Here is a 14,335-nt window from a genome sequence, read left to right as displayed (position 1 = left end):
AAACACAAGTCCCTTTTTAATTAATAATATGATGATCATTGAAATTTAAACCAATATAACGTATGACATTTTAGTAGCATAACTTTTGTGGGAATCATATTAAATTTATTAAAACTCTCGACATGTTTCGCTCTTACGGAGTTTTAATAACAAAACTTTTGTGAGACTTATTTAATTTATAGTAGGAGTTTTATCTAGATAATGCTTCTTGTTATGGAGTGAAACTTGTCAATCAATATTCAACTTCGAAACGCGAGTGACCCGTTCCATAAATAGTTAAATAAATATAATATATAACTTCCAGCGACGTCTAAGCGACCCCAGCGCCAACCTGAACATCTACTCTCGCGGTGGCTGGCGCACCAAGGACGGCAAGGATAAGAGCCGCTCCGAGAACGAGGGTCTTGACTCGCTGGTCGCCGGCCTCGCCGAGGTGCAGGCCGGGGATCTGCGCGACGGTACGTTGCTTTAACCTCGCAAGACCCATATAAAGTTTCCATATTTTTAATTTGAACCTTATTCTATAAGTAAATTGGAACGAAGTTCGTTTGTTTTAAAAAGCAATGAAACAAAAGAAATGCTACTTTATTTGGTTCATGAAAGGTTCACATTTTAGTCTCAGGATTTTAACATGAACGTCTAGATCTGGCGAATGCGCCAGTCGCGAACTATCACTAGTTGCTGGCATGTACAGATGTAGTGCGTAATTATTTTCCATCGTATTTTCACGGAAACATATTACGTACTTGTCTTGCTATTTCAGTCAGTCTCGGTACATAAAGCACAGGTTGACTGAAGCAGCATGATAAATACGAACGTTTCCGAGAAAATACGATGGAAAACAATTATGCATTACATCTGTATGTCATAGTACAGTCAAGGTATTCAATATGGACAAGGAAAAAGTATGTATGTATGACTGTTGCGGTCGCATTCGCTAGATCTGGACGAACTTTAAAAGTTTTTGCACGCATTGTTTTTTTGTCGCTTCTCTCCTATGTTCGACGCATGCGCTGAGTAACGGGTCTCTATTGTTTCCCAAATAGTTTTAAGTCATAATGTATTGTTTGTCCGAATTTTCGTTAGTCATAATTGTTTTTTTTCAGAAACGCGTAACTTTTCAGGATTGCCATAAAACAAACCTAACCTAACCTATCTATAGAATAACCTTATGAAAATCCTGAAATGTTAACGGTTTCAGTTTTATGACTAACGATAATATGACAAACAATACATTATGACTTAAAACTTTATGGGAAACAAAGGGACCCCCTGAGTAACTGATGTCTTGTCCATACCTACCGATAAATCAAAATGTAAAGTAATAAAACTCTTCTGTGTCAAGTTCGAGTCGTAATATATTTTTGGAACGTTGGCTGGTAAAGATGTTTGTGAACTTGACTGTATACTCAGCGGTAGATCGCGATATCTTAGACTATATTTAGGTCTTGTCACAGGAGATCGGATAGGCATATAAAAAAAATAACTTTTTCCTTTTTTCTACATGTCAAAACGATACGGCAATGTGAAGTTGGAAATAATTCATTTTGACTGCCTTTCCGATACCCGTTTATCTAACCTTCATGTAGCTTCAAAACAGTTGTGTGTGTGTATGTGCTGTTTAGTGGTTGTTTTTGTTCTTTCAATAATTACATATTTACAAAGGCAAACACGAGATAATGTTCGTGTACTTGCTCTAATGCGATATTAACCCATATCCAGTCCGCAAGAAAGTAAAATGTTTTTCCAAACAGTCCAAAAAAAGTTTCATTGAAGTCTAATCTAATTCGAACCTTAGATCGTAGTCCTAAAGTTGATATTATTTTGAAACGTATGTGGTCAATAAATCTTCGTCTAGAAAAGGGTTAAAGTTAATACCGCCTACCCGTCTACCTACTGTTTTTCAGCTCCTAAATCAGGGGTCACCAAATGGTGGATCGCGGTCCGCATCCGGATCGCCGACCTATTTTATTTTTTTGCTTATTTAATTAAACTCAAGGAGAAACGGACCGCAATGTTAATTTTATTTTAAGAACCGGACCCCTGAAGAAATTAATTGGTGACCCCTGTCCTAAATCCTCAAAACTGGTGCACGCATTGTAAAACATTGCACAGCAATTATTGTAGCACGCTTTTGTCGTATTCCACTTTATATTAATAAGTCACGGCACTCACAGCGTAGTCGCGTAGACTATTGTAGTCACAATACCAACTGGCGACTAAGATCATAAGGCCATCTCTTTCACATTCGGTCAAGGGTAATAGAGATAGATCTCGATCGTCAGTGGGTATTGCGGTAACCGAAATGCACGCGTAGCCAACGCTTGCGTAGACCCGCCAGCCCTCGGAGGAAGCCGCGCCTTTCCGGACTGCTCCGGATCGTTCCGTACCGTAACGGAACGTGTAGACGCTAGATTTTTAATCGGCGCTATTGAAAAGTTTAACTGAGCCTGAATCAACGACGTCCGGGATCGGGTGAATTTCAACGTATAATTGGAAATAGTCGTTTCGTGAGATACGATGTAAAAAATGTCGCTTTTGACATAATGTCCGAAGTTGATGACGAATTATTTACGCATTACTAAAATAACTAGTAATTTAGAGAAGTTTCATTGATTTCCAATACCTAGTTTTTTGCGTATTAAGGTCGTAGCAAATTCGAAATAGAAAAGTCAGGTCGGAAAGCAAAATTCGCTCGGTCCCGGGCCCGGCGTGTGACCCGGTGTTGTGTGCAGCGCGCTCGGCTTCCTCCGCGGCGCCGGCGCGCATGGGCGCGCTGCTGCCGCGCGCCGCCGCCGCCGCCGCCGCCGCCGCCGACGCGCGCTCGCCGGCGTGCCTGCGCGCCGTCACGCCGCGCCGCCGCCCCGGCCGCAGCGCGCCCGCGCCGCCGCCGCTCCGCCCGCTGCCCCGCGCCGCGCCCGCCGTCGCCGCCGCCTCCGCCCCCCCCGCCCCCCCCGCGACGCCGGACGACGACGGCTGCGAGCTGGCGGCCGACGCCGGCTGGCTGCTGGAGGCGGCGCCGGCGGCGGGCCCCGCGCCGGCGCCCCCCGGCGGGCGGGTGACGGTGCGCGGGGAGGAGGAGCTGCCGAGCTGCGGCGAGTACCGGCTGGTGGCGGGGGAGAAGGGCGGCGCGGACGCGCGCGGGTACGCGACGCTGCCGCGGAACGCGCGCGGGCTGGCGGGCGCGCTGTGGCGGCGCGCGCCGCTGCCGCCGCGCCGCACCACGCCGGACGGCACCGACATCTACTACTGGTGCGACATACCCAAGCGGAGTCACGGTAGGTTGACCGCTAGCTTCCCATACGGATCGTCTCGGCAGGTGAGTTTTCTTATTGACGTTCGATCGATTTTTCAGTGTCGTGAGGTCGTAATAGAATTCTACAATATCGATCGATTTTAAGCATACCTATGCATCCTGATGTATTTCCTGTACTGTGGAATGACGTAATAAGCCTTTATTCTTAAAATTATTTTACATTAGGATAACGAGATCTACAACGTACTTAACGATTCTTTCGATACTAGACTATTATGCTGTCGAAAAATTTTCAAAATGCCTATTAGTGTTTTTGGGCAACAACTTATTGCTTATTCCAAAATCCAAATAACGAATATCGGTGTCGTGGGACTAGATAAAGTCTGTAGAGCGGCGGGATATCACAGAACTCCAGATAGTCTCACGCGAGGCAGTGAATGTTTCCATTTATTATCTATCAGTAACATTTGTTATGTCCCTCAGAGCTGGATGACGGCGCGTACAACCCGCTGTGGGCGATGCGCGGCTTCACGCAGACGTTCGCGCTGTGGAAGGAGGGCAAGCGCGCCTCGTCCGCGCCGCTGCACGCCTACCTCACCTACGTCACGCTGCCGTGGTGGTGCATCGCCAAGGGTCAGTCTATACGAACCCCTATCACGTGTCGTATCGACTTTCTTGTCGCCCGAGACTCCCAAAACTATATTAGGTCTTATCACTTATCTCCGGCGGTTGGTAAAGAAGTTGCGCGGTGATTTTTTCAGCAGAAGGTAGCTGAATTTTAGGACTAAGTTAAACTAATTTAATTGTATACATATATACCTATTTTGATTTAATATATTACAAACCAGCTTGATGAAGCCAAGCCTTCCACCTATCCGTAGCTGAGCATAATTAACTTATTACCTACCGACCTCCTAAACGGTAGACCTATAGGTATATTATAATATTTCTACGGATTTCAGTTTCATAAATTTTAAGCCTTTCCGAAAAAGCGAAGATTCATTAACTGTATAAGATTTGTAAATTTGATGAAAAAATACTGCCCCTGGTTGCAAGTTTGATAGCTGAAAAAGATGGTAACTAAATTGTCAACTTATGAAAACTATCAGAGTTACCGCATTAAATACGGAAATACATCAAATTCGAAGCAAGAATTTGTCTTAGAGTTTTGAAATCAATGAATTATTTGCTATAGATAATAATGGAAATGATTTTGTAACTATGTTTGTTTTGATTTGCAGATATCTTGGACCACCGTGAAGAACCCATCCTGACGTTCTGAACTGATCGAAACTGACACCGATGTTAAGTTACCTGCATCAATGAAGGCCCGGTTCTTGAACTTGATAACTTTCCAAATATCATAGGTGTACTTTTATAAGAGTGAATGGGTTCAAATTTTGCGTCCATGTCCGCAGATACAGTCAAGTGTAAAAATATGGGTGCACAAATCATCTCATAAATATGTCCCATAGCTCTTATGTCAGCGAATTAAGAACTATGGGACATATTTTCGAGTTAGTTATCTACATCCATATTTTTATACTTGACTGTAACTCGTCCCGTTCTCTTATATAAATTGATTTGAAAGGGACAACACTACAGTGTTGCCACTTTTTAATTTCTACTCTTTTTTGCCAGGCTGTACCATAGACTAAACTGCAAGTTCATATTAAACATAAGGGTCGAATCTCGATATGTATGGCCGCAAAATAAGTAAAATAAAAAATAACGAAGGACCTTCATTGGTGCAGGTACCTTATATTTCATAAAATTTAACAAAAATGTAATGAGGTTTTTCAACTATTGTTGTGATATTACCGCGACAAATTTATTTTTTTAGATACTTTCTTTTCATTGTAAAGACCGCACTTTACGCGATTTAAGGTCCAACCATAATTACAAAAAGTATTGTTAGACTACAAGGTTTGCCTTAAGTCGGTACGGTATTTTTCCAGACGTATCCTACTTAGGTATTGTCTCTAGCTCTACTATTTTATGTGAGGACGCGTTGCTTTATTTTTCCTAGAAAGCTGTTCATATCATTCCAGATAGTTAGGCGAACAAATTAAGGTAATAGGTAAACGAAACGGATATTACTTATATAACAAGTAACTGTCTCTATATCTAGTCAGACGTAAAAAATATGGGAGATCTCACATATAAAATATAAGCAAACAACTGTCTTGTAACTGTATTGTCAGCAGTAGAAGTATCTAAACCAGGGGTCTTCACACTTTTTTACCCGAGGGCCATATTGCCCCTCAGAAACTTTCGCGCCACCTTCGTTTTTTGCGCCGGGGGAGGGTGTCTGGTTGGTGGAGGGTGTGCTGTTAGGAACAGTTCCACTCTCGATGAATGCTGAACCCCTGGAGCCTGGCTCCCGCGGGCCGGACAGTGGGCACTCGCTTTGGGTGTCGGCGGGATGGATTGGAACGCGTCGCGGGCCGGATTTGGCCTGCGGCCCGGGGTTTGGAGACGCCTGACCTAAACCATCAGACACCGTTTTTCCACCAGCTTTTCACCCTTTTTCCGGCAAAGGCGGCCAGAGAATAAATGACCCACATGGTTACATTTTAATATTAACCTTCATCTATTACAATAAGGTTTAGATTCGCTCAAAGCTGTTCATTTTCTGGTTAATAAAGTAGTGTGTATATTATCATTTTGAACACTGTCTGTGTAGATATTTCTACTGCAAGACTTATCTTAAAAATGAAGTAATTTGGAGATCCCATATTTATATACCTACTTGTGTATAATGTTCAGTGCTACATCCGGTTGTTGTATTGCCGCTATAAGACTACATTATGTTCCTATGTTTAAGTAGGTATACTTAATTAGCTCTTACTCTATTCGTTAAGAATCCTACGTTACGACATGAATTGATCTCGAAATTTATTTGGTATTTATGCTGGTACTATAACTGCCGCTTCTCCAAAATACCAGTTTCATACCTGAACTAGATTGTCAATAAATATACATGTATGTTAAGAGCCCATCAACGTGCACACTAGCGCCACTGCTAAATAATCGTGATTATTTAAATTTAACGAAAGATGATTAAAAAGGGGGGCTGCTACTGTATTTTGTATTTAAGTACCTTTTGAATACATCTATAACTAGTTTTTATGCTGCTGGATTCGTCGATATATGAACTCAAAACAAAAACGGCCGTTTTAACTTTGGACGCATAGATTGACGAATCCAGCAACATAAAAACTACTTTGATGTATTCAAAAGGTACTTAAATACATACAAAATACAGTATGTAGCGGCCCCCTTTTTTAAATACTTATCGTTAAATTTTAATACTCACGATTATTTTGCAGTGGCGCTAGTGTGCACGTTGATGGGCTCTTAAAAATAAATCAAAGGACTATGCGTCAAAATGGCCCTAAAACCAACAGAGGTAAGAGTTAGGTCATTAGATAGGTATTTTTCTGTACTTCATTTCGTTCTATGGGCACCAAGCGGAATTCTATGGCAGAACTGAGATATTGGTATTTTAGTCAAAATGTCGTCACCCTTATTACCTAGGCAATAGAGTCCACCGCCGGGCGAGCGCGGCAAATCATTCAGTGTGCTCGCCCGGCGGTGCGCGAACATCTAGCCTGCAGCAATTAATTTACTTACTCGGACTCTATAGCCTAGGTAATAAGGGTGACGACCTTCGAGCAACACCGGCTTCCGACACATCGGAAGGGAGGGGCCCAAGCGATATCTCACCGTACAAATCTTTCTGCCATTTTTCGCGGGGGGAAAGGTGCACACAGTCGCACTTCTCACACACTTGCATACAAAATCCAATCGGTAATGACGACACAAATACATAGAAAATGACACACGTCCAAGACAAATCTTGCTAACCTCGATCTCTTTTTGTGTACGGACGAGTGACAAGTGTCACAACACGCACACTAACACATTTTCGTTGAAGTATGTTATTGTATTCTGAGAGATGAGAAGTCGGATTTGTCGCTCGACCGATCCGCAATTTGTACTGAGCGAGCAAAATCGATAAATCCAACAATTACATGAGACTAAAATATAATAATTGTGTTTGAATGTAATTAAACGTATGATATGTTAAAAAAAATATTACATGTGAAATGTAACACTTTCTTTTTGTAAATTTGATGTCCCCGACCTCTTTTTATAACAAAAAACCGAGCAAACAGGCATTTTTGTGCAGCAGTGTTCACGCGCGCGTCTGGACTCGGTCTAGTGAATAATCCAAGTGCAACTAGTTTTATTACCCGCGCTAGATTAGATTGACGCGCTAATCTTGTACCTCGGCAGAGGGGAAATAGTGCGAATGCCGTCTCCCTTCCGTGTTGCTCGAAGGTGACGACATTTTGGCTAATATACCAATATCTCAGTTCTGCAATGGAATTCCGCTTGGTGCCCATAGAACAAAATGAAGTACATAGAAATACCTATCTAATGACCATAGTCTCATTTCTGATGGCGTTGGGTCCAGGCTACATACAAAGTTGCCCATGGTCCTTTGGAAACTTTTTGTACTACATGGTATTTAAAAATGTTAAACGGAGAGCTAGCCCCGGAAAATGGTTCACAATTTCGAGAGTAGAGAAACTAGACAATTAGTTTGCTATCACTGGATCCAGGTGTCTGGCAGCTGTTCATGGCTGAAGGTCAGAATGACAGGCCAGCAACACGAGAAAAGTCTCGAAGTTGTCACTAAAGTAAGGACGCTAAGTACGAAGAATTTCGTACATTGACGTGCCTGTTTTTCTGTCTCTATCGCACGCGCGTAATTATTTTGCTGTCGCGGCCATGATGCCGGCGGTTTAATGACACTGTGCAAGCGGGACAACACTATAATTATTAGGAAACAAACTAGAAGCGTTTCGTAGCCCTATAATATTCCATTTTCCTGGGCTAGGTTGGTCTAGTGGTCATTTGGAAAAACGGCGGAATTTTCTAGTCACATCGAGGCCTAAGGCAACAAGTACAAAGCTTTGTGTAACGGAATCTAAAGGCCAGAATCGATATTACTTTGGATTAAAATGTTAAAAAAATATGTAAATTATAAAATGTATAAAAACTGTGGACACATTGTATTCTCCACTGATGTTTTATCTGTTATTAGACTTATTAGTTGTCCGATAAAAAACTGTATTCTCAACACAACTGTTTATGACACTTAAATACCTTCGTCTTTTGCTTGCTCTTTTAATACCGTTTTAGGTTATTTTCATTATTCTGTATTATAATTATGTATGTTAAAGGTGTCTTCAGATTTTATTGAGTAAAAATATGGTTGACAGCTGTTAAAGGCACAATCAAGACTCTTAACTTCTGCAGACGTATTTATCCCCTATAGTATTTTTCAAACTGGAAGGGTAACTCGAAACGATTGTGGTGGAACTTGCACACTTTATTACTGTAATACTGTGCAAAATATCTTGGTCTAACACTAGTGGCGCCGCCAAGTGTCCATGTGAGGCAACATCGCGTGCTTGTAGATGTTCGTTCGTAAAGCGGCGATACTAGAAGTTAAAGACATTGCGGCTAGATGGCGCTCAAGCACCTTTTTTATACAAAATAAAAGTCTGGTGGTAGTATTTAAGTTTTGTAAACTTAAATACTACCAGACTTTTTACTACCACGAATTTTAATTATATATGTATATCAATAACTAATACCAAATAGTTATTATCGCTTATCATAATACCTACTTCTGACAATGTAGGTAGGTACATATAAAATAGGTACAAGAATATTTTGTATTTGTAGCATATGCGCTTTTAACTTTAATTTGTATTAATTTATAATAATGGTAATATGTTTTACGGCTACATTTACATAAACAGTTGTGGGGCGAATATTAATTGGTTTGACGCATGACGCACTTTTTATATGTAAGAGCCGATACAGACGGACTGCAAGACGACTGCAATTTGTATGGGAACTGAACGCCTACGGCCCTTAAACTTGAGCGTCACCTTTATTTCAATATCAATGATGTTGTCAAGAAAAATAGTGAAATTGATCCAAAAAAGCATAACTATTATAATGGTAACAAAGTAACATAAACCTCCGAAGTTTTCCAACCGTTGTTATATTGTGTATTGTATGGTCATATTGTGGAGAATTATTTTTGTAACCTAAGGTGTTGTCGACTGTAAAGGAATTTGTATCTAGTCGAGAATCTATAGATGTGCATAGTGTAACTTTACATGATTTGACTGAATTAAATAATTGCAAGCAACTCTGCTTTTATTGTAACTCATTGCTGCTTTTTGGGCATCCCATTGATGTAGATATCTAAGGACTGGCCTCACCTCTGGAGTTCTCCCATCGAAGAGAACGGCGTTAAAGATGTTCTGGAGCTCCTTCAGTGCAGGTTTGCCTCCCTAAGAAGCTCCCTCCTCCTCCTTTCTGCTTTCAGAAGCTAAGTTGTAACGCCGGGCTCGCCTGCGCTATTCCATTTTTAAGCTGTCTGTGGGCCATCTCGATTTCGTCAATGCAGAAAAACTGCGTCAAAACTAACAGCCAAAATGTATGAAACACCGAATTTTTTTTTAGCAATTTCGGGGATGGTACCATAGTAAAAGTTGCTCAGTAGGTATAATCCCAAACCTCCCTGGCAACGGGAATGCAGTTATTTTTTAGCCATCCTGTAGAGTCGGCATATAATTTATGGTCCGGTTTATCATTGTTATGTAATTGTAATAGCGATCCGGGGTAGGGTGGCAATGGTGACATCACTCGTGACAGCGGGTTAACCTAAACATATATATACCTAATACCATAGACATATGTAACTTCGTATAAGATGAATAAAGTCTAAGGAAAAAACGTGCCTCGGGAATCAAGAAAAAGTCATTCTCGGATAGAGGGCGCACACACCTTTCGCCTATGGTCGGCTAGATGGCGTGACGACACCGTTTCATATTTAACAATTTTAACACAGATATCAGTGAATGAACATGGGTCAAAATGATATAAAAATAATAAAATCATTTATCCATATATATATATACATTTTTTTGATAATTTTATACGTTTTCATTTTGAGTTTTAGTCGTGTGTCGATAGATGGCAGTAAATTTACTGTGACTACAAAATTTACTATGACAGGACACCTCTATACTTACTATCTATTCTCTTTGCTAATACTATAACAATGTCAAGTTTTGTATATTTTTATTAGGCACGGACGTACTTTTATTTAACGCCATAGTTTTTTTTTATTCAAGTACAGTCACCTGCAATAATATGTTACTCTTCCAAGGCCGCAAAAATATGTGACACATTCTTATGGCTCTATAAATAAGATCGTGTCAGATATTTTTGCGGCCTTCGAAGAGTAATATATTATTGCAGGTGACTGTACTACCTCTCCTACCTATTATTATAAAATATAAGTAGTATTTCGGAATATTGCAACGGACGCACTATTTAACTGTTGCCTAGATAAATCTAGCAAGAGGAATGTAATCTAATTGCGTTACTTACATTAAACTTACTTGTAAGTGAAAAAGTTCATATCCTCGAATGTGTATAGGTACCTGGAAAAAATAAAAATAAATAATTAGGTATACACAGTCTTACACCAGCTTATAGTATTCTTAAGTTTTATAACAATTTTGGGAATTAAGTAACACGTCCACTATCAGCGACCCGTTAGGCGGGTACTTTGTGTGTAGGCGGCGCTTTTCGCTACAAAGCGGGATAAACCACACAATTGGCTACGGGCGTAGGTACCTATTAGTACCTATCAGTGTTGGCCGAAAGTTAATCCAAATTGAAAATGCTGGCCATTAACCATTATAAATTGAATCGTAAACTGTAATCGTCCTAATACGGTTTAAGGTTCAATTTATAATGGTCAATGGCCAACATTTTCAATTCGCATTAACTTTCGGCCAACACTGGTACCTATAGCTAGCGCTGGCAGTGAATGCGTTACAAAGCTTTCAAAATACGCTAGAATAACGCGTAGAGGACGCACAGGACGGGATTTGGATGTGCAATAACTTATGTAGATAATTATAATTATTGAAATCTATTGTAAGTTACATTTACGTAAACCTTAGCCAAATCCTTTAAAGAGTGCAAATACCTACGCAATAATGAATTAGCGCATAGAGAGCTTCTAGATGTCTACCACCTTCGGTAATCGGGTATGTATCGTAAACGTTTCAATAGACCTCACCCATACAGCATCTAAGATACGACTTTCGAACCTGGTACTTACTCGTAGTATTGCCGACCGAACGTCCTGACCTGCCTGGCGCATAAGTACCTACATATATGTAATAGTGGACATCCGAAATGAGTGTGGATGACAGCTGCGCGTGGGCATGGCACGCGCCGTCACCGCACAGGGGTACCAGCGCAACACAAACAATGTAAAAAATAAAAATATTACTCGATAAATAACTCACCAAGAAACCTAGCCGAGTATTTGTAGAAAACGCCAATAGAAACGAGTAAATGAGGTATGGAAATGATAACGTGACTTTTTCATTGCATTTTTACTTTTCGATTGGCTTTTGCTGATATACGAATGTTATCTTTGTTACGGCTCCAGTGATTAATTCTAATGAGGCAACCCTATTGGATATACAATTACCTGGGTTGGGGTTATTTGGAAACGCTGGGGTTCAAAGATCAGAGGCAGGGGTTAGTAAAGTTACAAAAGATAGCCAATATTTTTTCAAACGGCCATTTAGATGATTTAGATTTTAGACATTTACCTACAATATTCATTTCCATTTAATTTTCATTTCATTTCAAAAGTTCCTGCAATATGATAGACGAGAGACACGCTTTGTTGTCTGTTATAGAATAAATAATAATGGCCATCAAGCCATCATCCCAACAAACAATTTGGTCGTATACCAAGTAGCTATACGACTTGAAGTATTATAAGGGGGGCATAACGGTCGTCATTTTGACTAATGGTGCATTATGCAACTAAATAGTCGGATAAACTTATTGTCGTGTAGCAAGGTCGAATAAATGTTTATTCTACCATTTTATACAACTAAATAGTCGGTGAAACTTGTAGTCGTATAGCAAGGTCGAATAAACGTTAATTCTACCATTATATACGACTAATAGTCGGTAAACTTATTGTAGTATAGCAAGGTCGAATAAACGTTTATTCTACCATTTTATACGACTAATAGTCGGTAAACTTATTGTCGTATAGCAAGGTCGAATAAACGTTTATTCTACCATTTTATACGACAGTCGTATAGTAGGTATCACGACGACTCCTATAGAACTTTCTTACACGACAGTTGGTCGCATAGAGGTCCTCATTATTACGGTCGTAATAATGTCGTAGTCACGACAATTTTGTGGTATGAATAACCATTATGCGACTTTTAAACTACTAATAGTTGCATACACGTCGTAAAAGTGTTCTTTATAGAACAGTCGACTAACTGTTACAATGGCGACCCCTATCCGTATTTAAGTAGCAAAAGTGCTATAATACTACCGCTATTCAATCAACAGTCGAATAGATGTGGTAAAATAAACTTTTATACAACTTTTGAAAAGCTATGGCGACTATTCCAAATCAAACGTATAGATTATACAACCTCAAGTTGTATAACTGTCCTATAAGGGATCTGCTTAATAATTTGTTAATTAAAATAATTAAATAAGTAAGAATTTTAAAAGCGCATCAACAATTAGTTATAAACTTATATAGCAAACATCAGTAAATTTAACTGCGCAGTAGTTTACAGATATAATATACCCTTTTGTCTCCGATATCATAAACCACCTTTCTTTCAAAGATACAATTCCACACCACTTGCTGTTAATATTGATGTCATTTTTGACACAAGCCGAAGCGGAACTTGCGTTGAAGAAATAAGTTATTTATACGACCTTTAAGCGGCAATAACTCAACTTAAAGTCGTATAAATATCGTATTTCTCACCACTACTCTTCCTTAAGTCGATTAAGCGTCGTAGTAGTTACTATTTATACGACGAAGTGTCGAATCGGCGACGCATATACGACGACTATGCAACTAAATAGGTATTAAAACGACCATTATTCAACTTTTTTACGACTTTAAGTTGAATAAGCTGCGCCCAAATCGCGTCGTATAAACGTATATACGACGTTTATACGACCATAAAATTTGGTCGTATAAACCTAAATTTTGCCTCAAATTGTTAGTTGGGATGGATCATATCGTTCCAGAGCCCAAAAGCAGGAGTCTCCAAACTATGGCTCGCGAAACCTTGCTTTTGGCCCGGGGAAAGGAAGCAGAAAAGCCAAAGGCAAAACAATCCGCTTGCGAAAAGAAAGCGGGAGAGCTAATAAGTCTTGGCAGTGGCTCTCGGTCTAGTTTGAAGACCCGTAATTTACAGATAGGCGATCTTATCGCTAAAGAGCGATCTCTTCCAGACAACCTTTGATTTTTCTCTTCCGCACCAATTGCAAAGTTTCTGTTTGGCCCAATGGTTGACTGGTAGAGAATGCCTTATGGCATTAAGTCCGCCATTTGTATTTTCTTGTGTTGTGCGATAAAGGTTAAATAAATAAATAACCTTTGGGTAGTGGAGACAAGGCAAAAAAACAAGTACCTAGTAATAAGGCAAAAAACAAGTAAGTAAATAAGGTTTAAGGTGATACTTAGTCCATTTCCAACCGCAGCTGCACTACTGTCAATTTTACTACGGAAATTGACAGTAACAGCGACGCGTTCAGTACCAGAAGTGCAGCTGCGGTCAGAAATGGAATGTTACCCTTAGTTGCTGCATTGCATTTGGTTTCTTTAGGTAGGTACCTACCTACTTTCACAAAACGTGTGGCGGATTATTCTTTCCCGACCCCTGTGGCTGAATTTTACTTTTAAGAATTATTGGACGAAGTTGGTTACTGATTCTCTTAGTGCACTTTGGACGAAACCTCCGTTGTGGATTTTGCTCTGGTCAGTGAATGAATTTTTTATTCCTAGAAAAATACATGTTCAGAGTGCGTATTCCGCTGGCATCTCAAGCCGGAAGGCGTCACTTGTCGCCTTGCGCCGGCGCTGGCTCATAGCCTCATTACCGCCAAACGCGAGTCACCCTC

At 40.3% G+C, this 14,335-nt stretch overlaps 1 protein-coding gene across 1 annotated transcript in view; it reads left to right on the top strand.

The window, feature by feature from the left end:
• The window catches only part of LOC134789384 (uncharacterized protein KIAA0930 homolog), a 77,811-nt gene extending 73,034 nt beyond the window's left edge, over positions 1–4,777 (top strand). Inside the window, exons 7-9 of the mRNA XM_063760016.1 lie at positions 305–458; positions 3,740–3,889; positions 4,498–4,777. Of these exons, the coding sequence (XP_063616086.1) occupies positions 305–458; positions 3,740–3,889; positions 4,498–4,538 (345 nt within the window). The 3' untranslated portion in view covers positions 4,539–4,777. The remainder of the gene's footprint in view (positions 1–304; positions 459–3,739; positions 3,890–4,497) is intronic.
• Positions 4,778–14,335: the final 9,558 nt, after the last annotated feature.

Source organism: Cydia splendana, chromosome 3, assembly GCF_910591565.1.
Source record: "Cydia splendana chromosome 3, ilCydSple1.2, whole genome shotgun sequence".
NCBI classification, from domain to species: domain Eukaryota; kingdom Metazoa; phylum Arthropoda; class Insecta; order Lepidoptera; family Tortricidae; genus Cydia; species Cydia splendana.
The sequence above is the reverse complement of the archived record's forward strand: the minus strand, read 5'-3'. Positions and strand labels throughout refer to the sequence as shown.